We start from the raw sequence: 27,432 nt of genomic DNA, 5'->3' as shown, positions 1-27,432 counted from the left end.
ATTCGTGATTCCAGCTGAAAATTCAAAGTATTACGGAAAGTAAATTTTATGACAAAATAAAAATTAACATATATTTTGACTGCTTAAAATTTATTTAATAAAAACCCTTTGCCAGCAATCATGATGGCTTCAGACCACCCTAAAATTCCATGGTTCAATGAGATAAACACGTTTAATAAGGGGAAATCATAAAAAAATTAACATGGAAACTAGGAGAAATTAAGCATCTTGGAAAAACATTCTTGCCGCAAAGGATATACATTAACTAATAATGATTTATTATTTAATTTTAAAAATTAAACTTGTGTTTGTAGGTATTACTTTTGATAATGTTTTAGTTGGGATGTTTACCCTAAACTAAGACATTTTCGTTTTAATCATGCAGTGAATGCCTCTTCCTGATGCTGCACAGCATCTGACAGAATTCATGGTAGTCCAGCATCTCCTTGCCCTTCACCTTCACGATGGGTGCCTCGAGAAGAGCCACGTCCAGCTCTTCGGAGCTGAAGCGATCGCCCCCAGACATCAGGTCATGACGAATTCTGGAAAACAAAAAACACCATGGAATATTTTTAAATAATGATAAATAATAATAAATTTAAAATAATAATATAGTAAAATAAGTATAATAAGTATATAAATCAATCGACATGGTCGTTTGGCGGAAAAATCGTAATTTCTTTTGTGTGGTAATTTTTATTTAAACCTAGCACACATAGAGCATATTTTCACGAAAGTTCTTTGAGAGAAAGCTTGATGGTCAAACTTGCTACATTTTTATTCCTTTTAGCGCTAAATCAATACTGAACTGTACAGGCAGACTGAAACAGACCGCATTTTTCTGGGAAAATTCTTTAAATTAATTGAGCAATATCCGCTCGGTTGGTTTTCCAGGTTTCTAACCTATTTTGTTGTGTGGAAAAATCTACATTATGGTTTTACCTTGGAATCTATTAGTGATTAATAAAGATGAAATTATACGCGAGATAAATATTTAGTTGTATCTAATTTTTGAACGCGAGTTCTGATATAGAAAGACATTAAACATTTTATAATAATGTGTTAAATACAGGTATCGAAGTGTTGTACATAATGATTTTTGATTCACATTGTACATAACATTCGATTTGTGAGGAGGTTTTGGGTACCGCCGCTCTGGGAACCAATTATTGAGTCACCAACATCTCTGCCGTGGGTCACCCCAAATGGTTGGCTAAGTTCAGTGATTTAGCAGGTAAGGTGTGTTCAGGTGTGTCCACTAGCTGCCTGGCGTGCCGTAACGGACTTATGAAGGACATATTCATAAGTCCGTTACTTTTGGACATACTGATCCCTAGATTTCTACCCATCCTTCATACATTTTCCTTTTCAGAACTTTATTTCATTCCTTTCCTTTAAAAGACCCTCCACATAGCATCCCCAAATATGACATAGTTCCTGCCGAAAAATTATTTTTCTCAGTGCATCCTGTACGGGGTTAAAGAAAAAAATTCTGTATATTTATGTTGTTTCTTTTTCTTTACGTTTATTTAGAGAGTTGATAATGCTGGCCACACTGAAAATATAAACCGAAAGAACTTTGCTGTGGGCCTAACTGAAGTGACATAAATTTTATCTCAATTGGAGTGAAATAGATCAAATATTTTAAAAACAGATTTTTTTTTAACAGATTCAATTTCGTTGGCCCTCCCTGTCGAACTGGCTTATGCAAATTGGCTACATTGGTTTTACTTTAAATAGTCAAAGTTCACATTTCGTTCATCAGTCTTGCTATCATTTTCTAACAAGTGGTAATGGAACCTTCTTGATGCCAGTAGTTTTGCTAGTTTCCTTTTCTCTCACCGCATTATGAGTGCACTTCGTAAATAACACTACAGTGTAACCAACGTAGATCCGTGAAAAATTACTAAAATGTGTTTTTAATAAAAAAAATTACAGCCGCCGATAAATTTAAAGCACCAAGACGCATCGGAAATATAAATTGTTACATACGTAGGTGCACACCACCGAAATTATATTGAATAATAAAAAAAGAAAAACAATTTGTTTCAGTCACTTTATTGATATTTTAAAGTCTACCGGTTTCGGTACCTCCGTAAAATCATCAGGACTGTTATAAAAATACTAACAAATACAGAATAATAAACATATATATATAAACAAATATTTAAGAGAAAAAGAGATATAAAAAAACAGAGAGAGACAGTGTCAGTTGCGGGAGGGAAGTGGGGGTGGGGAGTTTGGGATAACGGGAAACATACTTATTATAGGGCTGAATGTTAAATTTAATTGATTATTGATGATTTCAGCCTTTGAATTAACTGATTTTTTTTTATTTACAACGCTTTTAAATTGTTAAGTCGTAAACCTATCTCATGTTTGTGTAAGACTTTAATACCCGTGTCACGGTTAAAAGTGTGATCTTTATTAATTAGATGTTCTGCAAATTCTGAAAATCCCGAACTGGTTAGACATTTTAGACATTTAGCTAGACATTTAGCTGGGCAATCATTACAATAAAAAATCAGTTAATGTTTAGTCAGATTATCAGTTAGATTTTATATTAAACTGCCTCCGTGATGGAGGGGTATGACCTCCAATGAGCAATCCAGAGGTCGCTGGTTCAAATCACGGCACGCGCAGCAAATTTTATTTGATTCATTTGTGTTATTTCTCAATTTATTCAACAAAAACTATTCCCTTTACCACTACCTTCAGCCTCGCAGCATATCCCAATTAGGGATGCCATAGTCTCACTGGTTCCAGACGGTTGGGAGCAGTTTGTACTCTTGTTTGGTATTCACACAAAAAAAGTGTATTCGATATGCATATCTTTCAAATAAAATTTCAAATAAATCAACCCAAGTAGTCTATCTTGTAAATTAGATTAAAAGTTTATCTGAGAAGCATTAACTGCAACTGCAATTCTCCAGATCGGAGATGCACAACGCGTCTGCAAAGTACAGTGCAATTATCTCAAAACGGACATGTAAACCACTGAAATCTATTTACATCAGAACTTCCCCCACAATGGTAATCAGCGTATTTGGAAATTGTCTCCAACAACGTTCATTTAGTCTGAAAGTTGCAAACTGTTCAGCGGTGTTCACTTGTTCAGTAATGTTCGTGTTGGTTCAATAGTGTTCGTGTTCACTTGCTCAGTAGTATTATAAGTTTTCTCTGATTTAGTAGTGTTCGTGTTCTCTTGTTCATCAGTGTTGGTGTTCCTAGTGTTCAGTGTTCAGGGTGTAATTTTCAGTTCTAGGTAGGGGCAATACTTGTACTGAGATGCGACCTAGTTTCTACTGTTTGAGTCATTTGGTGATATATTTTGTGGATAATACGAGATTCGCAAGAGAAATATGTTTCGATTACAAAAAAGGCGACTTATTGTTATTGAATGAATATTAGGAGCTTAATGCTATTAACAAAATGACATACCTACACGGAACGAATTTACAGGATCGATTTTTTTTTGGCTATAATCATATTGTGTTCGTAAAAGCAACCCAATTCTTGTTTACGTTAACTAAATTCATAATTTTATTAGAACTGAAAGAAAGATTAAATGAATTTACATCATATTTTTTTACCACCTACCGATCTGTTTCATTTATTATAGCTTCCTTGGGGAGAAATATTTGCAAATTATGAAGATGCAAATTTGTTAGCTTCTAACAATGCCTTCAGGATAAACATCACCGGTTAACGATGTAAACAGAATAATTACTTGATATAAACGGAAAGTATGATGAGATTCAATAACTTAAAAATTATGAAAAAATAAACGAATGCTTCGTACGCACTACATTTACCCCAACATAATACGTCGACACGGGAACTTTTGCTAGTGAGATAGGCATAGCAAAACAATGTTAATATTAATATTTTGTTAATGAAGATACATTAAGAAAAAACATTGTGTTATTTATTTAGAATTAACGGCCCAAGTGCCATTTACATAGAAATTTTTTATTTTATTTTTTTACATATACAATTATACATAGTGCAGTATTAAATTTTAATGAGAAAAATTAAATAATTAAATTTCGTCAAAACATAACAAATAAAATAACAGTAGAGAAAGAAGCAATGACAATAGCCTGTTATGTAGTGACCTCATCAAAATAAGTGGCGTTAAAATGTGTTAATAGTGCAGCTTTATATTTTACAGGGGGAATATTAAAAGTATCTGCGATTTTAGCATAAAAGTTCCCAAGTTATGTTAATTGTGATTTGTTATAGTTTTACTTGGTTGTTGTTCAAATAAATAGAGATTAAAAATTAAAAAGACATAACTTTTTGTTTGATTAATATCAATTCAACTGATTTTACAAAGACTGAACTCTTTGTGAACTACAAATAGCTTAAATACAAAATATCTCTTCAAACTAATAGTTACTCGATGTTCACATGCTTGATGCTTTAAATACTGACCAACTTTAGAGCCTGCCCTTGCTCTATGTAAATGGGTGGCTAATACCGGGTTAGTTGTTCCCAGAATTGGACTACTGTAAGCCAGAATTTATCATAACTGTTGTGGAGCACAGAGGATTAACAGAAGAAACTCGATTTTTTTTTTTTTTTTTTTTTTTTTTAATTTAATTTTTATTTAATATTAAATTTACAATTACATGTTATTACATTACATTAAGATTATTTTCTTTTTATTACAGTACATCGTGATACACCTTTTTTTAGAGCAAATGCTCGTGTTAAAAAGGCGGAGAAAACGCGTGTAAATAGTAATTTAACATATTTTTTCAGAGAGTGTAATGATAATGAAAAGAATTTTTATTTTTTAATATAACAAAATAAAAATTTTATATGTAACAAAATTTTATCAAATAGAAAAGAGAAAAGGATGTAAAAGAAAGAAAGAGATAAGAATAAGAAATAAGAGAAAAGGATTTCAATATAATAATAATTGAGAGATTATATTGTCTTAATATACGAGTAATAATAATATTACTGTGCCCAATATAATATGGACTGCATTTTGGACGAAACATAGAAACAATGCGAAAATTCGATCCCAAAATAGAACTTGTTACTATCCATGTACTAAGTTACCTGACTTTCCGAATTTGCGTATCATGGATGAAATCAAAAATCAACCCTTAAAAAGTAAAGTTTTTCTAGTACAGCACATATATTTTTGCCAATAGATGTATTTAAAAATAAAATAAAGTATATATTTTTTTTTTTGAGGATTGAAAGTTCCTCCCCAGGGTCTGGTTCTTAACTGGTGTGAACTTTAAAAATGTATTTTAAAAATTTCCGTGTGTGTGCGTGTTTGCCACCAACAACGAGTCTTGTTTCAGTTAGATGAGAATTAGTTAATTTTCCAATTTATATGTAGGTACCCAACATAAACACAATCACCAGCTGATATCATAGATTCATGTATAAGGCAGATATGATTTGAGATTTTCAGTGACCGGATAAATCATCACATCCTTAAAAAGTTATATAAAGTCATGGAAAGTGATGAAACAAAAACTTTTAAAACTGGGTTAAGTAAGTTAGGTTAGGTTATTTTTTTTTTCATCGTTTCTAATGACTTTATATCACCTTTTAAAAGTGGGTTGAATTGTCACTGTGTTGAGTTATCATGGAACCGAGAATTTCACGGAAAAAAGTATTGTAGTGATTTATTTTGGGGGTATTATGCCGTTATTATTCTCTAAATCATTCTTAGCTTTTGGGCTAAAGAAGTATGTAGCGCAACACAGAATAATACAAACTGCAATACTCACTAACGGCAAAAATAAATCACTATCATATCATGTAAGACGTTTATAGCCGTGGGTAATAACTGTTACTTATTATATGTAACTACAAATTATACGTTCTTATTTCATGGAACTACCAACGTTTACAAAATACAAGTGGCAAGCACATCAATGAAATGATTTTCTAAAATATGGAAACTTTTATTTGATTTTTTTTATTTATTTTATTTTTTTATTTATTGAACGACAGACAGGTAAGTCCAATTATGGTACATTATTATAACTAACAATACATGTACATATTTTTTTTAAATATGGTATAGTGATATTAAACACATCTATATCCGCTGGTAGGGCATTTAGCAAGGTCATATCTCTTGTCATGCTATGTTGGGCAATGACATCTGTCCGACCCTGCGGTATACAGAATAGGTCGTGGCTACGATTTCGACAGTATTTATCAGGAATGAATAAGCCACACCATGACAGGAGATATGGACAATCGATAAGGTTTTTTAGTAACTTTAATTCAAATACCATGAGTCCAGCAGTACGCCTGGTCTCCAGGCTTTGGTAATTTGTCTCATTGTCTTTTGAAAGTCATAACAACGCATTTTTTTATATTGAAATTAAATTTATTTTCTACCGACCATATCATGATTGAATCGAGGTCAGACTGCAGTTTTGAATAATCATCATCTGACTCGATTTCCTTCATCAGTTTCATATCATCCGCGAATAGGAGACATGAGCTGTGACATATGCAGTCCTGAATGTCATCTATCAGAATAAGGGACAACATGGGACCGGGATTTGATCGTTGAGGAATTCCTGACAGAGCTGCAAACTTATGGGAGTCGTATCCATTTACATTTATATAGTGACTTTTATCTTTTAAATATGACGCAAAAAGTGTCAGTAAGGGTTGATTAAAACCTGTTTTATGCATCTTTCTTATTAGAATATCGTGATCTACTCAGTCAAATGCCTTTGCACAAGTCCGTTTAGATTACGTCCGTCTGATGCCTACAGTCTAGGCCTTGTGCTACCCATCGAGAGAAAGAGAGTAAGTTGGTTACCGTTGATTTCTTCGGTAAGAAGCCATGTTGATTACCTCTTAAGAAAGGCGTGATTTGTGGACTGATTTTATCACAGATAATCATTAAAAAAAAATTGGAATTGTTGACAGTACTGCAACTGGTCTATAATTTCTGACGTCAGTCTTTTCATCAGCTTTGTGAATGGGGCTGACCCTTGTTAGTTTCCAATACTGTGGAAATGTGGAAGACATGATGCAGATATTATTGCTTTGAAAATGTTGGGATTTATACTTAGGGTAAGTTCAGTTTTCAAAAATCCACAAACTTTTAAGATTCTTTACATCTCTTACGTCAGAAGCCACCTGGAGTACGCTTCGACAGTGTGGAACCCTCATTGTTCTACTTATAAAGCACATCTAGAAAGAGTTCAGAAAAAGTTTATCAAATATGTCTCTTATCGCGTACGAAATGATGAATACTATGTCCCTATAAACCTTAAATCTCTTGAACAACGCCGTGATATCAGAGACCTATTGATGCTCTATAAGATACTTCATAACCATATTGATAGCCCATACTTACTACAAAATATTCATTTCAAATGTCCAAAAAGAGTTACTCGATCTTTGGATACATTTTATATACCTAAAAGCAATACAAATTACCTTGAAAATGTATTTATAAGAAGAAGCTGTAGCACATTTAATAGATTATGCCCAAACATCGATGTGTTTAACACGAACCTAGCTAAATTCACAGCATCCGAAAAAAGTGATACTGCATCTTATTTAACCAAAAAACTTAATAGTTCATTGATTTTTTTTAAATATTTCAATTGATTAATACATTTTTGATAATTGATGTACTTTATCAAAATTGTTTGTATTAGGTATGTTGTTATGTATTTTTCTGTTATGGTTTGTTTTGTCGTTATTTTATTGGTCAATGACATAACTACTCTGATCACTGTCAAATATGCATTTATAAAGACTGTTTATAACGCTAATAAATAAAATAAAATAAAAAATAAAATTATATATGTACGCAAAGGATACACAGATATTTAGAGAGATTTTTATAATTATTGAATTGAGGAATACCGTCCGGACCAGTAGCCTTATCAGGTCGGAGATTCCGGATACAAGCTTCTATTTCCCGGATGTTGGTCAATCCGAGTGAGATATCTTCAACGTTCCAGGGTGATGCTGTTGGGAAATTGGTTTCAAGTTTCGGGGTTACTTGACTATAGAAAGTATGAAAATAGTCAGCAAACCTACTAACAATTGTGTCAGGGTTAGTAAAAGTTACGCCTTCCTCAATCAAGCATGTTGGTGAGGTTGGGTTAACTTTTCGTGACTTAATATAGTTCTAGAAAAACTTTATGTCGTCTTTGATCCCATTCTGAACATTTTTCATGTATTGTTTTTTAGCAAAATTGATTTCAGATATTAGATCGGATCTACTCGCTGAAAATATTATATAATCGGATTGCTTCTTGTGCAATAGACATCTGTTTCGGAGCGATTCCTTTCTTTTCAGTTTATCTATAATGCTCTTATTGAACCATATCGGATATACATCGTTTGTGATGTTGTGTTTGTTAATTGGTATACATAATTCAAAAATACTGAACAATAGGTACATTGTTCAAATATTTCACTGCTTAGTCTTCAGATTTTATGGTGTACAAAAATGTCCAACGATAGAATATTATTCCACAGTTTTATGTTTGCTCGGTTATAATTAAATTTGTGAAAATTATAATTGAAAGCGAAGGCGTGGGCCAGCGGGGGTCGCGGCGAACGTTTTGGCGGGGTCGCCGTCAGCACAGAACCGCTCTTGATAGTCGCGCGGAAATGTCCAGCGTCGGGTGATGCTGGTCTTCATTCACCAGTGGTTCCTCGCTTCTCATCACGTCACACACATTTATGTTGCTAAGGATAAGATCGAGAATGTTGTCGTTACTGTTCTTCACTTTATTGTACTGTGTAGGTCCATTCAAGTTTGTGAAATATGAAAGATCAGTTAAGACGTCTTCGGGTTTATTATTCAAGTTGAAATCACCCAAAATTAAAATATTCTTATTTAATAATATATCGGCTTTACTGTCTAAATGTTCATAGAAAAATGTCTATTTTTGCTGTCATCTGTGCAGTAGAAGTATACTACACATATAAAAACATTAAAGTTATCTTTACAGACTTTTACCCAGAGGTGTTCACCATCTGTTTCCAGCTCTCTTACTCTTATTGAATTTAGTGGTTTACGTACTGCGAGCAGTACCCCTCCCTCTCGTTTCCTTATAAAATTTTACATGTTTTTGAGAAAACCAATAGAATAGGTAGGAAAATAAAACAATTTTACATAGTTTGCCTCTGAACCCCAACAATAAAATCCACCCGTATTAAAATCGAAAGTTTTTTTAATATATTTATACATCTATTTTCAATTTTCGGGCCATCTCTTGGGCCGGCTAGTGGCCAATTTTAGAAAAATGCGTTTGCGTGCCATTAAAATATAATGCATTGTCATCGACAAGGAGTCTATTTTTCAAGTTTTAGCTCGATCGGGTGTCGAAAATGGGCTAATTTACGCTTCCAAGATGTGCACTCATTCATTGTCAAAAAAATTCGAAAGATGTATTTTTAAAAAAAGTGACTGGCGTACTATCCACGTACGTGTTAAATTAGTTTTCAGAACTGCCAGATATTCAATAAATAATCATTTAAACACTGAATGGCTCGCAAAACAGCAGCTTTATACCAATCGGAGTTGATATATAAAAATAAAAGAACTCCCCATACGTCGCGTCATCGCAACTACACATAGACCTCGATAACTCGGCCGGTTATCGAGGGAAGACGTGTCAACTTGAATCCCGCGAGAAGCGGACAGTGGCAACACTTGCCTGGTAATATCGCCAACTCTGGCAACACCACAACTCGGCGTTGCCAGTAGAATACTAAAGCGGGCACATATTGCAAAATTTATATTTAAAATGCTACCCGACGTGGAATCGCGATACTCCCCGTGTACGAGTAACTACGAGAGGCGTTTTGTAGTATTTTTAAAGTGGACAGAGCAGAATGCCAAATGATGAATCTGGTACATTTCTTTAAAAAAAAGTATTGTATTCCACTGGACATGAGTAAAATAATACACTTTTACACCCAAAACAAATTATTAAAGTAGTTTTTGGTGATGTAAAAAAAAACTATTTATGACGGTGCAGAAATAATTTTGTTTTTCGAGGAAGAAAAATTTCAAGGCAGTCAACAATCTAACAGTTGAAGTATAGAAACAAAACTTTTGAACAACAAAAATAAATATAAAATATTTTTGTTATTTGTTTTTGGGGTGTTATGCCGTGTTGCGCTAACTCCTTCTTTAGCCAACGTTTCGGACAGCATTGCAGTGTCCATCATCAGGGCAGATGTGTTATTTATTTGATGATTTGATGATCTGATGATGGACACTGCAATGCTGTCCGAAACGTTGGCAAAAGAAGGAGTTAGCGCAACACGGCATAACACCCCAAAAACAAGTAGTAAAAATACTTTTGGCCGTGAAAATCTTAAATCATATTAAATATCAAATATATCACGAAAAATTTGATTAATACTTCACTCTACTGCAGTCTTACTCAAGTGAAACAAATCTTTTATGCAAAATGTTTTTTTTGCGACATTATGGTGATAATGATAACTTTTTATTTAAAATAGAAATAACTTTGTTTACATCACTTTTATTTATATACAGCTTCTACATATTTTGTGAACATCGTACACTAGTGTAGATTTAATCCTGATGATGTTCACAAAACGTGTAAAAGGTGTATACAAATAAAAGTGATTTAAACAAAGTTATTTGTTTTTTTTAATAAATAAATAATGACATCACAAAGTCATAAGCTTAATGACTATTTCGTAAAAAAAAAATTATGTTGACGTGACGAAATTGCACAAGTGTGAATTTCTTGTACCAATATTACACATGGAGGGATCACGTTCTAGTCCATTGGAACCTGGTGGGAATATTCCATTTTAGATAAAGTTTTAAAAATCAGTAATTTGTGAGTGAAAATATTAAGATTGCACATTTTTAATTCGATGATCAGAATCAGAAAAAAATATCATAAAATCGTTTGTGAAAATACTACATTATTACCTTTCCAGCGATATGAGGCCAGACTTGTCGTAGTCCCACTTGGCCAAGGCTCCAGTCACCACGTGCTCAGGGTCCAGGTGAAGAGTTCTGGAGCCAACCATCTTCACAAAGGCATCCAGGTCCAGAGGTTTGGCACCCTGAAGAAAGAAAAAAAGAACAGAAAAATGTTTTGTTCAACAAAACTTGTCAAGTGTTTGTTGAACAATATCTTCAGTACTGTGTTAACAACAATATTATGGAACACAGGAAAAAATATCATAAATTCATGAAAAGGCTTATCGTATAATGAACCAATGCTTGACAGTTCTTGGCATTTGGTGCTTGACGGCGCACAGAGGCCAATTTTGATGATTTGGCGCGACATCGCTCTCGGCGTTCGACCATTTAGCATCATTGATGTTTTTTTAAGTATTAATAAGAAATACCACTTATTTTTTGTTAATTCTTATTAGTTGGAATGTTGATAATGATTTGAATGCTTTTATAAAAAGTAGCATGTAACTTGGGCGCTAAGTTTGTATTTTAAAGATTACAATTCTAAAAAAACAGATAATAAAAACACAGTGAACAATTTTGTACAATTAGCGTGAAGACTCGTGAAGATTTTTATTCCTACTCCATTAAAGGCAAAAAATTGGAAAAAAGGTAAACTTTGAACCAAGGCAACAGCTATAATTTAGTAAAAAAAAATTTTTTCAGTTATTTAAATAAAGCACGTATCGTAAAGACTATCTCAAGTGATTTTTAAAAGTACTTTTTTGTATAATAAGTTCACAAACAACCTGATTTCGCACGCCTTCTAACTCGCCTAGATACAGCAGCATAGTTGCGCGCCCAAATATCAGTGTACCCCTGATTTGCGACTAATTACATAATAATTGAGTTTCAGATGTTAATTTAAATTTACAGTGAATAATTGTGAATAACTTAAATTTTATTCTAACGGTACGTAGAACTAAATATTACATACAGTTGATCTTTGACATTTCGGAGTCAAATATTGGATTCTGAAAAAAAATTGACGAAAATTAAGTACAATCATTTCTTAAAAATGCAATTACTGGAGTGGCTGGCTAAAGTTGGTGGTGATTTTGTTTTTTCGTGTACAAAAAAGACACAGCAATAATATCCTATTAAAATTAGCGTGAAGACTCGTGAAGATTTTTATTTCTACTCCATTAAAGGCAAAAAATGGAAAAAAAATTGGAAAAAAGGTAAACTTTGAATCAAGGCAACAGTTATAATTTATGTAAAAAATATTTTTTTCAGTTATTTAAATAAAGCAAGTATCTTAAAGAATATCTCAAGTGATTTTAAAAAATACTTTTTTTGTAAAATAAGTACACAAACAACCTGATTTCGCACGCCTTCAAACTCGCTTAGATACAGCAGCATAGTTGCGCGCCCGAACATCTCAGTTCTGTGCGTAATTACCGAGTAAGTAAGCTTCGGATGTTATTTTCAATGGTTTTTTTAATGTCAGTGATTAATTGAGAACACATTGGTAAAAAAAAATCATTTCGGGAACATGCCGATCTGGGGTCAATGTCGCGCCAGCGCTCAAATTTAAGCCACTGTGCGGCGATACCAAAACTAATCGCTGAAACAACATTTTTTAACTAATTTTCAACTTGAGATTTTTACGGCTTATTGTGATATATTTTTGAGTTATTATCCCGTGTTGCGCTTCCTCTTTCTTCAGCCAACTTCTCGGAGAGCGTTACAGTATCCATCATCAGGATAGATGTGTAGACTGTTGATAAGTGGGTGTTCACGTACGGAGAAGTGATACCGCATTACAAGCGTTAATCCTCAAATTAATGAATGTAGATAATTAATAACATTATAAATATGGTTTTCGGCGTTTAGTTTCAAATTAACCGTCAAGTACCTGACACCAAGAACTATTAAGCCCCGTCATCACTATTAATACCAATTGGATATTTGTGGATTTCGATTGCCTCCGTAATTAGTCGTGCTTAATAATAATAAATAAGCCTACTCTTACCTAATTTCAATCTAAAAATAACATCTCCTAAAAGAATCATAATAGAACTACCCATCGAATTCCGATGCCTCGATTCGAAAGCCTAATAGTAAGTGCAAGTTCCCTACAATATAAAATAGAGTAAGAAGTTGTGGCTCAAATCCCATGATGTAATATTTGTTAATTTATCGGCCAATAGCGAGCCTAAAAAGCTTTTAGTCACAAGATATACTGATGAACTTGACAACCGAACTTAATATAAACTATGTTCAATTAGTAATAGCTTCTAAAAACGTACCCGGTACCAACATATATCATTAATTTTGTGGCAAAGGTGTTGTCATAATTTGTAACGTGACGTAGTTATTCGGCTAGAAAGAAATTAGATTGTTAATTTTATAGATTTTAATTGAAGCTATATGTAAGGCATGTATGTAAATATATAAGTCATATATTTAGATATACATTTATTTATAATGTTCATATAGCTGATTAAATTGTTAATAATGTCCGCTAGAGCCCCTACCTAAAGCCAGTGAGCGTCGGGACGAATTTGCTGAAAGACAAATTTGTTCCGTGAAGACCAACAAAAGGTATAAAGCAATGCTTCTTCCGATCTTGTGACTGTGAGATAATGCACTCTCTTTTTGATAAATGTTTTTTTACCATTATTTTTAGTTTCGGTATTAATTTTAAAATTCACACGCCCTGTCTAGATAATACTTGGTCGGTGGTATTGGGTCTTCCCAGGATTTCAGGAATAATAATATCAGGTTTAAATTAAGTGCTCAGGGCGTTTATAATTAATTTTAAAAAAATACCGATATGTCAATATGACGATTGATCAACACCTGTAAGAAGATTAAGAACTACTCTTCTAACTCGTTTATTAATATAAAAAAAATTAATAAACAAACTTCCTACATTTTTTTTAATATGTATCGTTTTAAATAATACAAAATAATCCGATTACAATCAACAAACTATTAACTGCAATTCAACCGACCTCAAAGATAGCCAGTGATTAGTTGGTTGAACTTAACACAATTATTGCGCAGTGGCGTAATTCCACAGCGCGGGCCATTCGCAGACCGCCCTTCCATACCACAATAATTATTGTCACGTATGCGGTTCACAATACGCGCACTTTACTCTAACTCGCGGCTCCCTGAATTCATTTAGATAACTGCAATACCACTGGTAGTTCTGTTTTCCTGGTACGGATTACGGAATTCGTTACGCCCGTGGTTCTTCAATTAATTCAACTTTTTTATTAAGGTTTTAATTTTAACGAGAAACCGCATTGGATTTGCCGGTACCCATGTTGTGGGTCTTGAATTTTAAAAAGAAAATATGGAGGTTTCTATTCAATTATTCTGATATAGTGTGCATTAATATGAATAGTGGTAAGAAAATCCGTTTAAAAATCATTACATGAATAAATTTCTTTTCCTTGTTTTGGTGTACAAATCCGCATACGTGGTCCGAGTTTTTCTCCCATTCTGGTTCCGTTTATTTATTTTAAAGTGGCGTTAAATGCATTCCGGCTCTCGTGATAAGATTTTTGTGCATATAATACAAATAATAATAACCCAAACAAAAAAGGTTACATTCCATTTTTCTCGAAAATTAAGCAAAAAGTACAAAAAGGAGCCTTATAACAAGATTAACCAAAATTAACCCTGGTATATTTAACGACCTCCGTGGTTGAGTGGTTGTGATCCTCGGCTACGAATCCAAAAGTCTTGGGTTCAAACCCCCTTGTGCAAGTAAATTTTGTAAGATTAATGTATTTTATTGCAATTCTTATTCATTCACATTAATATATTGCATAATATATATGGCTCGTCCTAGAGCGGTAGAAACTTATATATTTATAGCGTTAGATATTTCGGTATCGCCGTGGTAAAAGACCACCAATCTCAATCGAAAAGTGGCTTGAAATTGTTTTGGCCGTGTTTTTCCTCAACTTTCTCTAAGACCTTCTTACTACCTTCATCCTCACAACATACCCAAATTATGGTTACCATAATCTCAACATCTCCAGGCGATGGGAGAGAGCAACATTGATTTAACTCTTTGCTCTGAATCAGTTGCGGCCAGGATATCAAAATGGATGGTCCACGAATGCGCAATAAATTCGGATCACAGACTTATCACATTTACGATTGGTGTCAAGAAAACCGAAGCTCCAAGATCCTCCTGGAATTTCAACACCACTAGGGCGAACTGGGATAACTTTGGGGAAGCTCTACGAGATACATTAAGGGATTTTCACCACGTAGCAGCTACCGATCCGGACAATTTGGGGAATTTTTTCAACTCGGCTGTAGTATCAGCGGCCAACTCATCTCTGGGCAGAACAAACCCAAAGACAATTATCCGGACGACGTGGTGGTCACCTGAGCTGACTTCGCTTAAAGGGGTTTATAAGAGAGCTTATAGGGCACTGGGTTTGTCCAGGAGGGGTGGCTGCACGGAGGAGGAGACAGCCCCTCTCTGGGCCGAACTCAGAAAGTCCAGGGCGACCTTTAAACACGCTTGTACCGAGATTTATTGGTGTGTAATTTCTGAAAAGTGTGTAAACATAAAACTCATGTGTTGCACAATATTAAATAAGGGAATCAGAAATCAAAGAATTGCGTGAATGCTGAGAACAAAATTTATTGAGTTTAATTATCAAAATACTCATCTATTAAATTACATTAATATCATGTTAAATAGCAAGAGACTCTACGTTCATTATTAAGATCAGGGCATGTTCAGATCGTTAAACAAAATCTGACTAGTGATGAGAGTATACAATACTAAAATGTTAATCTGCGGGTAGTAAAAATTAAAAGGATAAGTTTCACATCTCAAATATTAATCCTGCTTGATTATATAGGGCGCCAGCTCTTCCCAAATATCTTGTGAAGAACAAATTTATATTATTTAAAGTAAACCATTTTGTAAAATCTAATTAGCATGATGACAATCGCTCACGTTTTTAATGACGCAAATCTCTCTGGAATCCGTTCCGTGACGCACCTCCTGACTGTTGTCCGATTCCCCTAGAACTGGCTTGCAATCTCTGAGGTCTATGAATATGTACCCGGCCGTCGCTGTGTTCACAAATGCACGCTTCTTGTGTTAATTAGTTCTTCCAAGCGCTTGACAACGGGGCGAGTAGTTTCAACTCGTTACATTACTCCCTTCCCTCCAAAAAAAAATTTCCAAGGAAATTTGAGGCCCTCCTGGCGCCTTTACACATTTCAAGACAGGAAGCTTGCTGATCATGCCAATAGGTGATATGCTCTGGAAGAATTGATTTCAGAATGTATCCTTGAAACCAGGTAATTTGTATCCAATATGAAGGTCACGTACAGGGTCCAGGTCTTGAAGGCAGAAGTGGTGATTATCAGCTTAGAGGTTTGTTTGGTGATTGTATGAAGGCGAAAATCCTCCTCCTAATCTGGCCATGATGAATTTTGAAATTGCTGGGATGAGCATCCAAAGAGTGTACAGATGAAAGCCGAAGATCAATGTAGAAGAAGAAAGTTGAAGTTCAATTTTGATAGTCTTCTTGATATTGTCCAGTGCAGATGACAGGTCCATTTTGTATAAAGATGTCCATATGAATATGAAGTTCTTCCTTCCATGTAGATTGTAATTGTTTTGGCCAAAAGCAGCAATGAATTCCACCGGGCAGTATATGTTAAGGTCTTGAATTTGTAGTGATGATTGCGATTTACCGTTGATGTTAATTCTTGATGTTGCGAAGACTAAGCTATACTATAAAATGGTTTACTGATGAAAATTAGAAAAAAATTTAAGTTAGAACTGATTGTTTAGTTATAAAGTTATAAATTGAAGTTTCAAAACAGCCCACCTAGATGTCACTCCTCTAAAATAGAATGATATTTTAAATATCTTTATAAATAAATTTTATTATAATTTTACTAACAAGTTATTTCAAAGTTTAAAAATTTAAGCTGTTAACTGTGAAATAGATATTAAGATTTCTATATGAAGATGAACATTATTATCTTTCCTATAGATCTGAGTGAAAATAAGTTTTGTTTTTGATATTGATAAAATTTGAGACATAAATTAGCTTGTGAATAAACAAATTCTGTAATACCCCATTGTAGTATAGTATAAATCAAAATTTAAATTTTCAGTTAAAATGTAATCCGATGATGAAATTAGCAGTAAGATTGAATTATTCTTATTCTATTTTGTAAATCTCTAAGAATAAAGAACCAATTAACATTCCATGATTCGATCAAGAACAAGGTATTGATTGAATTATCGAATGCTAGTTCGACTTGTTGAGGTCATTCCGAGCTCAAGAATGGCCCCCGCAACCCGAAGAAGGAAGCTTTATTATCTTTAAAATAAAATTAAAAGTAAACCGACGTTGGCATATGCCACATGCATTTTTTTGTGTTGAGGATTTCAAATCTCTCTATTTAATTAATTTATATTTATTTTTATTCTAATTTGTAAAGATAAAAAAACAACATAAAATGTGAATCCAAAAAGAAAAAAAAAAAACCCAAATGGATAAAATAAGCACTACCAAAAGAAATTACATAGAAAACCGTTGGCAGGGTTTCATAACTTCCTAAAGTTACTAAATAGATATTCTAAGCATCTGATTGCTATCATGTGATGAAAATAGTAACCCAATGCCAAAGATTCTTAATGAACTCTTCGGTTTGCCTTCTAACTCAAAGCAACATAATAAATAGTACTAACTATAAATCATTTAATCTATTATAAGAAAATTGTAACCAATATCCAGCAGATCCTGCAAGGAATATACATACTCATTTGATACTATAGATTAATGAATGGGATAACCCAAATTAACATTAATAATTTGATAAATATAGGCACGGTATTGTACCACATGCAATTGAAAATGCACTATTTCTCCAGCTTATAGTATGTAACATCCCCAAAGGGCATAAAAAACTTATTAATAATAGCATAATGAAACAGAACAAGACAAAGAAACAGAACAAGACAACGAAACACAAAACCCAACCGTATTCTACTATAAACTATCTTGAAGATACGCCCACCATTTCGGACTAGCAAGCGCATCTTGAAAACAGTTAATTACATAACCATTTCAAAATGAAAACTTCAAAAGTACATATGAAAATCATCAAAATCCCAAACGGATGTACTATGTACTCACACACATCCAAACTTAATATTTGATGACTTGAACATATAAATTTACAAAATTTAGTATTATGTACATTCCATATGCACACATTCAATGCGTAAGGGTAAGGGTAGGTCACCCTTGCACACTGAACAAGTATAAAATAGCAAAATACATATATTAGTAATACCTGGACACGGACAAACAAAATAACATCATAAACAAATATAAAATTGCATTCAATGTGAGAACATAAGTTTTAGTCATGGTCTCACGTTAAATGGAATCTTTTAATCGCTTCCACTATTGCGCATAATGAAAACAAAAATATATAAAATTATTAAAATACGCTCCTGAAAGCATATTACAATTATTAAATTTATTGAAAAAAATTTTGCTTTCATATCCAAAAAGAAAGTTTCCTATAAATCCTCTATAATAGAGAAGGAAAATGACCAAAATAGTCCAAATTTATAGAAAAATCAAATCAATGGACAACTAAACATAAAACACTGTTTATGAGTTTCCAATAAATCCTCTTTATTCTGGAAATAGTATGAATTACTGAATTTACGATAATTTAATCCTTTGCTTTAAAAAAACAAAAAAGAAAACCCAAAAACAAAAACACGCTCTCACAAGGAAATTAACGTTATGATTTTCCATTTTTAATAAATTATCACCTTCCAAAAAAAAAAACACACTATCTACTATTTCATCAGGTGCACACTCAGAGGCTTATACAAGCATGGCGGCATTTAAGAAAAAGTACTCTCAGAGGCTAAAAAGCATGTAGTACTTTTCTCCCGAGAAAATTGCAACAAAAGCCAATTGCTTCCACTATATCACATAGCACATAGTACTCCTGTCTCATGTAGGCAAAACATCTACACGCTACAGGCCCTCTATGCCCTGTGGACATAAGATGTAAATATGTACATCAACCCCACCCTTACAGTCAACCCTTACGAGCTGTACAAAGCCTCAGCGGTTTTATTTAAAAAACATGTGCAATGTAAAAGAAAAATTCACTTTCAGAGGCTTATACAAGCATGAAGTGACATTCCCACTGTAAGATACAGGCTAATATTTTTATATTTTAAATTGAAAATCAAACGTTAAGACCTACCCAAACAAAATTTAAGGTTCTGGTAGAATTTCAAAGCTTATACAAGCATGGCGGCATTTAAGAAAAAGTACTCTCAGAGGCTAAAAAGCATGTAGTACTTTTCTCCCGAGAAAATTGCAACAAAAGCCAATTGCTTCCACTATATCACATAGCACATAGTACTCCTGTCTCATGTAGGCAAAACATCTACACGCTACAGGCCCTCTATGCCCTGTGGACATAAGATGTAAATATGTACATCAACCCCACCCTTACAGTCAACCCTTACGAGCTGTACAAAGCCTCAGCGGTTTTATTTAAAAAACATGTGCAATGTAAAAGAAAAATTCACTTTCAGAGGCTTATACAAGCATGAAGTGACATTCCCACTGTAAGATACAGGCTAATATTTTTATATTTTAAATTGAAAATCAAACGTTAAGACCTACCCAAACAAAATTTAAGGTTCTGGTAGAATTTCTCCACGACAGCAAGCCAATTAGACCACTTCGGAGTCACACGGCACAGTAGAGAAGACGTCTCCTCGCCCACTGCACAGGTAACCCGGGCTGCTAGTTTTCTTTCGGTTACTTGCATCTGCAGTCAGGAGCCTTTACACCAGGTTGACCACCGCGGAAACATCTCACTGGTTCTCTGAAATTCACGTTTTGAGCGCTTTGATTGTTGTTATGAAATACCTTTAATTTCTTTTGACAATAGGATTATAATAGTTATTATTGCATGGGATTACATATATAGGATTATAATAGTTATTACTGTAAGAGAAAGTTTATGTATGTATCTTGGCAACATATTACACATTAGAATTTCTAATATTTCCTCTTCCGGCAATTTCTTAGAGAGGCGATTATTCAATAGTAAGACTGTAGTTATAAATGAACCCAGGTTTTCTTTGGGTTTTTGACATGTAGTTCTTAACTGAGCTACAAGACGTTTCTCATGGTCCAAGAGTTCGAACTCCTCCTTCAAACCCGCAACAATCTCTGACCATGAATTAAAAGTAAAACGGTTCACCCTGAACCAGTTCAAAGCATCGCCTGTGAAAAATTCAATCGCGCTAGAAAATAGATTATTGGTACTTACACCACGAGAATCTGCTAGTTCTTCTACACGTTCTATGAAATTGCGTACGCATGTGGATCCGTCAAAAACCAGATTCCATTTGTGCACGGGGAATGGCTTGCAGGAAGAGGATTGCGTTTCCGCCTGTCCCTCCGGCGAAGCTTCATTTTTATTCAGCATTGTCACAGAATCCTGAATCTTGGCCTGACTCCTCGTAACAATTTGCGGTTCCGACATGACGTGAAGAAACTATGCTATGTAGGTATGAAATAAATAATTAGCACATGTACCAAATATACACGACGACAATAATCTTGCCTCGTACCAAAAAAAAAAATTTGATTACAGCATACTGTAAGTCAATAAACAGTGAAAAACGCAGAGCGCTAGAGTTCTAGAGGGGACACTCAAATATATAAAATTTGTAGAATGATTATTTAATGGAATATCATCACGAAACAGATCCCCGGAGCATCAAAACCGCGAGCGACTGTCATCATAAATTCACAAATTAGCAAGATTAACACTTGAGATTTTTAACTACACTAAAAAACATTGAGCACAAATTTACATCCTACCCACAAAATAACACATCACTAGGTTTAAACCACGTTGGGAGGCCAAATGTACCGAGATTTATTGGTGTGTAATTTCTGAAAAGTGTGTAAACATAAAACTCATGTGTTGCACAATATTAAATAAGGGAATCAGAAATCAAAGAATTGCGTGAATGCTGAGAACAAAATTTATTGAGTTTAATTATCAAAATACTCATCTATTAAATTACATTAATATCATGTTAAATAGCAAGAGACTCTACGTTCATTATTAAGATCAGGGCATGTTCAGATCGTTAAACAAAATCTGACTAGTGATGAGAGTATACAATACTAAAATGTTAATCTGCGGGTAGTAAAAATTAAAAGGATAAGTTTCACATCTCAAATATTAATCCTGCTTGATTATATAGGGCGCCAGCTCTTCCCAAATATCTTGTGAAGAACAAATTTATATTATTTAAAGTAAACCATTTTGTAAAATCTAATTAGCATGATGACAATCGCTCACGTTTTTAATGACGCAAATCTCTCTGGAATCCGTTCCGTGACGCACCTCCTGACTGTTGTCCGATTCCCCTAGAACTGGCTTGCAATCTCTGAGGTCTATGAATATGTACCCGGCCGTCGCTGTGTTCACAAATGCACGCTTCTTGTGTTAATTAGTTCTTCCAAGCGCTTGACAACGGGGCGAGTAGTTTCAACTCGTTACACGCTGTACTTTCTGCGAAACGAGCTGCCTGGCATAATTGGGTTAATAATGTGGGCAACGCCAACCCGTGGGAAATCCACAGCGCAATTGAAAAATCCGGAAAAGGATCGGATCGGTATTTGTCTAGTCTCATTGGGATCACAAAAGGTAGGAACGCTGAGACGATAGACGTGGCCTCTACTCTCAACACACTTTTGGGCAAGTTAGTTCCTGTAGAATCAGTAATTGGGGAAAGTGACCACCATAAACAGGTAAGACACCTGGCACGGCTTCCACCTAGAGACCTCGCCCAAGAGGATAGAGTCATTCCAGTCACTAGAGCAGAAATTGATTCAATAATTAAGGGTTTGGGTCCTAGGAAGGCACCAGAGCATGACAGACTCAACGGTGTGATAGCGAAGCAAGTCTGGATCCACGCTAGGGAGGAACTCTTCCAAGTGATGGAAACGTGTTTGAGAAGAGGAGTTTTCCCTTCTGAATGGAAGAGAGGCGTGCTCAGGGTCATACCTAAGGGGAACGGCAAGCCACTAACTGATGTCAAGGCCTATCGGCCCATTACCTTACTTCCAGTGCTTGGCAAGATCCTGGAAAAACTTATCCGGCATAGACTACGACAATCACTCTCCCCGTCCAGCGATCTTAAATTTGGCTTCGTCCCCGGTAGATCCACCGTGCACGCCATGTCGTTTGCGCTTAATTGGGTTAAGGTTTGTACTAAGAGGTATGTAGTTGCAATCTTCCTCGATATCACTGGTGCCTTCGACTACGCGTGGTGGGACATGATACGCATCAAGGTTAAAAATAGGAACTGCCCAAAACTTTTATTTAAATCGGTGGACAATTACTTATCGGGCCGCACCATCATTATATCTCATGGCGACACCGTTATTGAACGCGAAGTCGATATGGGGTGCCCTCAAGGCTCCAACCTAGGTCCTGAATTTTGGAATATAACCTTCGATGATTCCTCTAGGTTACCCTTGCCTGAAGGATGTATCATGATCGACTATGCGGACGATAAAATGTTTCTTGTCTCTGGGGACAGTAGAAGAGAAGTTGAACGTAAGGCTGGTGAAGGTTTGGACACCCTCCTTAAATGGGGGGAGAGGAATAAAATGACCTTCGCTCCCCAGAAGACAATGGGTCTCCTGATGAAGGGTTCTTTCAGTAAGGAAAGAAACCCTACCATCCGTATGGGAGACACTAATATCAAATTTGTGGATAACGTCAAATACTTAGGTGTCACTCTAGATCGATCGTCCTCCTTTCTGGCTCATGTCAAAGATGTATCCAGCAGGGCTCAGGCGCTTTTCCTGAAGCTAAGAAGAATCTCCACGGCTGAGTGGGGACTTCGCAGACCGGCTCTGCACGCTCTCTACAGGGGGGTATATGTTGCGCAAGTCTCATATGCTGCCTCTGTTTGGGAGCACCGCCTGGATAACTGCTTAATACTTCTAGCTCTCAATAGGGGTCAACGCACTCCCCTGCTGGCACTATCTGGGGCATATCGAACCGTCGCCTCGGACGCTTTGCCAATTTTGGCTGGTGTACTACCAATTGATCTAGAGATTAGGGAAGTGTTAGCGAAGCAGCGATTAATCCGAGGATCCCCGGCAAACCACCTTGGTGTCGTTCTGACACCGGGTGGACCAGGAACTCTCCCAGGACTGCTCCGAACGATGAGGGACCTGTCGCTCAAAGAGTGGCAGGTCCGTTGGGATAGGTCGAGCAAGGGAAGATGGACCTTCTCCTTCTTCCCTTCAGTTAAACTCAGAATGGAAGGGGCCTTCCTCAAACTGGACCATCACGTTACGCAGCTCCTTTCAGGACATGGGGAATTCAGGGGAAGGCTTCACAGCCTTGCCCTGTCCACCCACCCCAATTGCGCTTGTGGCAATAATTACCAGTTGGCCGAGCACATTCTGTGGCACTGTGAGATTTTGAAGGATGCCAGAGACGAAATGATAGAAGGTCTGAATGTCCCCATTAGACCGGTGTGGAACACCGATCTTGTTTCTAACAGTGTGAATTTCGAATGTTTGAGGAAGTTTACTAAGATCTGGGTTGAGAGATGGCCTGTGCTTAGAGTCGTTGACTAGTGTAATAATTGGGAACCCCCGGTGTACTGCTCCTGCTCCATGACTTATTCTTTTACAACTCTTTCATTATTGTATATGCTATTCTGTTTTTCTTATTTTACTATTCTTATCTTATTTCTTTTTCTTACTGTACCAGCTGTTGCAGATGATTTCCATTCGTTTATATTTTGTTTTTTGTTTTTTTTTAATTAACTTGTCTTGTACTTTTAATTTTTATTTTCTGTTTTCTTTTCATATGTTTCTTTTTCCCTGTCTAAGGATAACACACTGTTTTTCTTTTTACAGACACTCTAAGCACTCTTATATATTTGTGTTTACTAATTATCTCTCTTACTTCTTATTCTTATTCAATACTTACTGTCTTCTCTACAGACCATGCAGATCTTATTTTTACACCTTTACTTTTGTTTTTACTTATTTACCGTTGCCCTTATGTGGCACTTTTTGGATTGATTATTGTTTTTCATTTTTCCTCTTATTTTCTCTTCTTTTTGCATGTATTTTTTCCGGTTTTCTTTTCTTTTTTTTAGTAACAGCAACGAGTTTACAGGCGAGAACTGAACTCCGTTGTCTGTTTTGTTTTGTTTATTTTCCCCATTAGGGGTTGGATAACGGGCCTCGTCCCCGCATGCACGACTGGAGCTTCTTATTATTCTTTCTTACCGGGGGACTCCGCCAATCACCTGCGCCACCCCTGATGAGCGTTGGTGGTCAGAGGGGTGACTGTGCGGGCTGGGGTAACCTCCACCCTGCCTCCGACCTCCTGACGCTTCTTTCCCCTAGGTTCTTTAGGGTTTTATCCTTCTTTTTCCAATACTTATCTTCAGGGCACCACCGGGTGGTCGGCTAAGGGGTGTGGAAGTCCTGACCTGCACCAGTCGCCCCAACCACCACCAATTTCTCAACAGGACTGCCAGTCGTGGTTCGGCGAAACTCCCCCGTCACTCTATTGTTTTCTTTACTTTTATGTGTTTACAGGTACTGGAGTGTGGGTCCTCTCCACCAACTATCTGCCTGACACTTGAACTTGATTATTTTGTTGTTTATTTATCTGTGTTGTCCTTAGTTTAGTACTTGTAAGCGCTTGCATACCGCTTCATAACACCGTATGCGGGGACATTGAAGGCCTAGCTTCATTTATATAAATTGTAGAGCCGTTTATTAAAAAAAAAATTAGATTCATGCGAGAGCTCCGAAGGGGTGACCATAAGTCACCTATACCGGGGTGGGACAGGGTGGGTGTACCTTCAATCTCCAGGCGATTGGAAGCAATTGGAATTCTTGGACGGTACTGACAAACGTACAACATCAAAAGATTGGAATAATACATATTATTTTGTAACGTTCTTTAAAATATAAATATTTTCCTTCTTGAAATGGAGTCCTGGCTAAATAACCACCAAAAGCACTAGAATAATAATAATTTACTGTGGTACCTACCAAATACACACCTTAAAAAATATGTGGATTACTGGCTAGCTTGACAACGCGTGTTGACAAATTTTTAATAAACTACATATTTTGACATTTTTCGGACGACATTATTTTCCACAATTTGAAAAAAACTATAATTATTATTTTAGTATGTCTAGTATTTTAGTACGTCTAGTTTTAAAGTTTTCTTGAAAATGGAATCATCGCAGGAAATAAATCACAAAATATATCTAACCCTGACTAACACTACGAAATTTAAACAAAATAAGTAAGCAGTATACGAATAAAGAATAAATTTTTAAAAATCTGGTATAAAAGTATTATATTATATGCAGGTATTTTATCGCTTGCCTGAATTTCTGACACAATCCTATACAATTTTTAAAAGACACTTACATCCACAAATAAATCCAGTTCATTGATTCAAATTTATAATTAGTAACAAACAGACCCGCAAGGGAAATTAGTATTTTTAATGATTACCTAATGAATTAATTTAACTGAAAAAAATGATACTGTGCGGCGGCGCCAGATAACATGTGCGTTAGAGAAAAAAATAATTTGAATATTAGAATCTAGAATGAATAGTGAATTCACTTACATCATCCAGCATTTTCTTAAGCTCCTCTTCACAGATATCTTCCTGTCCAAGGGTGATGAATGTGCTCTTCAAATCAGCGATCGTTATCAAGCCGTCTCCATTCATATCGAAAAGCTCGAACGCCTGAAACAGATGTTCAACGATCATAGTAAACTAGTCCCAGCGAGAGTTCGTACGGACATTGACGTTCGTCCTCTTTCTTCTGATGCGTCTAGTTTAAAAACGGAAAAGACAGAAAATACAAGAACAATAAAGACAGAAAATACAAACTCTCGCTGGGACTAGTATAAAACCAAATGTAATCGTGTAATCGGGAGTTTTGATGTATATGGGGATCTAACTGTATATCTGACTAATAATCTTAGTATTATTTGTCCTGCATTTCTACACCGTTCAAATCAATTACATTTAATACCGTTGATTAAAGTTTTTTTTTTAAATCTAACTCGTTACCATACGTATTCCGTCATTCCTTGAAGTGTAGAGGCTTGCTCATTATGCGTCGAGTTGTGTTTTCGATTCCAATTGAAGTGCAAAAACATTACACGACAAGATTTTAATAACCCGTAATCAATCCGTTAAACCACAAAGTTTTTTTTGACCATACATCTATTTTATAATGCCTCCTAAAACCTTTTTTGTTTGTCTGAAGATTGAGCCTTCCTACCAGGCAGGAACCGGAGTCGACAACTCTACTAATCTTGCCAAGTGCCGATCGGTTAGGACCGATATTAATTTCGTATATTCACTGCTGTAATGTTATCCGATTTTAGACAAATGCGTAATATCCGCGTGTGTGTACATGATTGCCACCGAAAGTTAACAAAATTTATTTTCATCGACAACGATTCTATTTGCCAAGTTTCAGCTCAATCGGATTTGGGGAAGTGGGCTAATTTCCGCTTCTAAGATTTGCATTACTGATTTCCGAAAACAGAAATGAAATTCAAATACACGTAAATTTTTATTTTTTAAACCATTTGCTAGATGCGTTACAATCTTTTTCTGTTTTAAATTTTCATTTGAGGGTTGCTAATATTGTCTTCAGTGATCAAAACGACGTATTATGGTGTTGATTACTAAAATGAATTCGTAGCTGTCAAGCAAAAAATAAACACTTTTTCTATCTTATATTTATTGCATACTTTGTAGTGCTTACGTTTTCCAACTCCTGGAGTTTTTCTTCGGCGATTTCTTTCATGATATCAATATCACTTAAATCGTCTTCGGAATAAAACCCCTCGGTTTTTTCCAACGTCTTTAACATAATGCTATTTTTTCTGTTTATCTTTTCTTCCGGTATTTGAACCAACTCGTCGTCTGACACTTCACTGAAAGAAATAAAATTTTCACTGAAAACGATTAAACTACAAATAGATAATTTGTTAAGACGCAAAAGAATCTTTTTATCATAAAAAATATATGTTATATTATAGTTCATTTTAACCAGAAACGAGTGACATAATTTTTTTTAAAGTTTGCTCCAAAAAAATTAATAAAAAGAAAGAGAGTAGTTACCTGTTATAATCATCTCCACTTCCAGTCTCTAAGAGTTCCAGATGCTTTAGATCCTCCAATACCTTTGAATCGGGTTTTCTTTCCCTGTAGTTCTCATCATTTTCAGCAGAACCGAAAGATTCTGGAGAACTTTCTCTGCTGCTCACAGATCCTGCTCTTAGGCCTTGACCAAAAGCTAAGGATGCTCTGGACGACCGCCTGCTGCTGACTTCCGGTAATTTTAGACTCAT

The 27,432-nt window shown here is 35.3% G+C and overlaps 1 protein-coding gene across 1 annotated transcript; it reads right to left on the bottom strand.

Moving 5' to 3' along the window:
- Positions 1–373: 373 nt before the first annotated feature.
- LOC149418069 (uncharacterized) lies at positions 374–27,432 on the bottom strand. The gene is made up of 5 exons (XM_089639885.1): positions 27,203–27,432; positions 26,844–27,015; positions 25,685–25,807; positions 10,943–11,079; positions 374–542 (listed from the first exon to the last, which is right to left on the bottom strand). The coding sequence occupies exons 1-5, from the start codon at positions 27,430–27,432 to the stop codon at positions 374–376; spliced, it is 831 nt and encodes a 276-aa protein (XP_089496011.1).

Source organism: Hesperophylax consimilis, chromosome 14, assembly GCF_061612785.1.
Source record: "Hesperophylax consimilis isolate HC1 chromosome 14, BYU_Hcon_1.0, whole genome shotgun sequence".
Classification (NCBI taxonomy): domain Eukaryota; kingdom Metazoa; phylum Arthropoda; class Insecta; order Trichoptera; family Limnephilidae; genus Hesperophylax; species Hesperophylax consimilis.
Note: the sequence above shows the minus strand (reverse complement) of the source record. Positions and strands in the feature narration are given on the sequence as shown.

Coding starts and splice junctions, on each gene's coding strand:
- LOC149418069 (XM_089639885.1), bottom strand. CDS start 27,432: ATGAGTCTAAAATTACCGGAAGTCAGCAGCAGGCGGTCGTCCAGAGCA. Junction 27,016..27,202: donor AGTGGAGATGATTATAACAG/GTAACTACTCTC, acceptor TATTTCTTTCAG/TGAAGTGTCAGACGACGAGT. Junction 11,080..25,684: donor TTAAGAAAATGCTGGATGAT/GTAAGTGAATTC, acceptor TTCTTTCTTCAG/GGTGCCAAACCTCTGGACCT.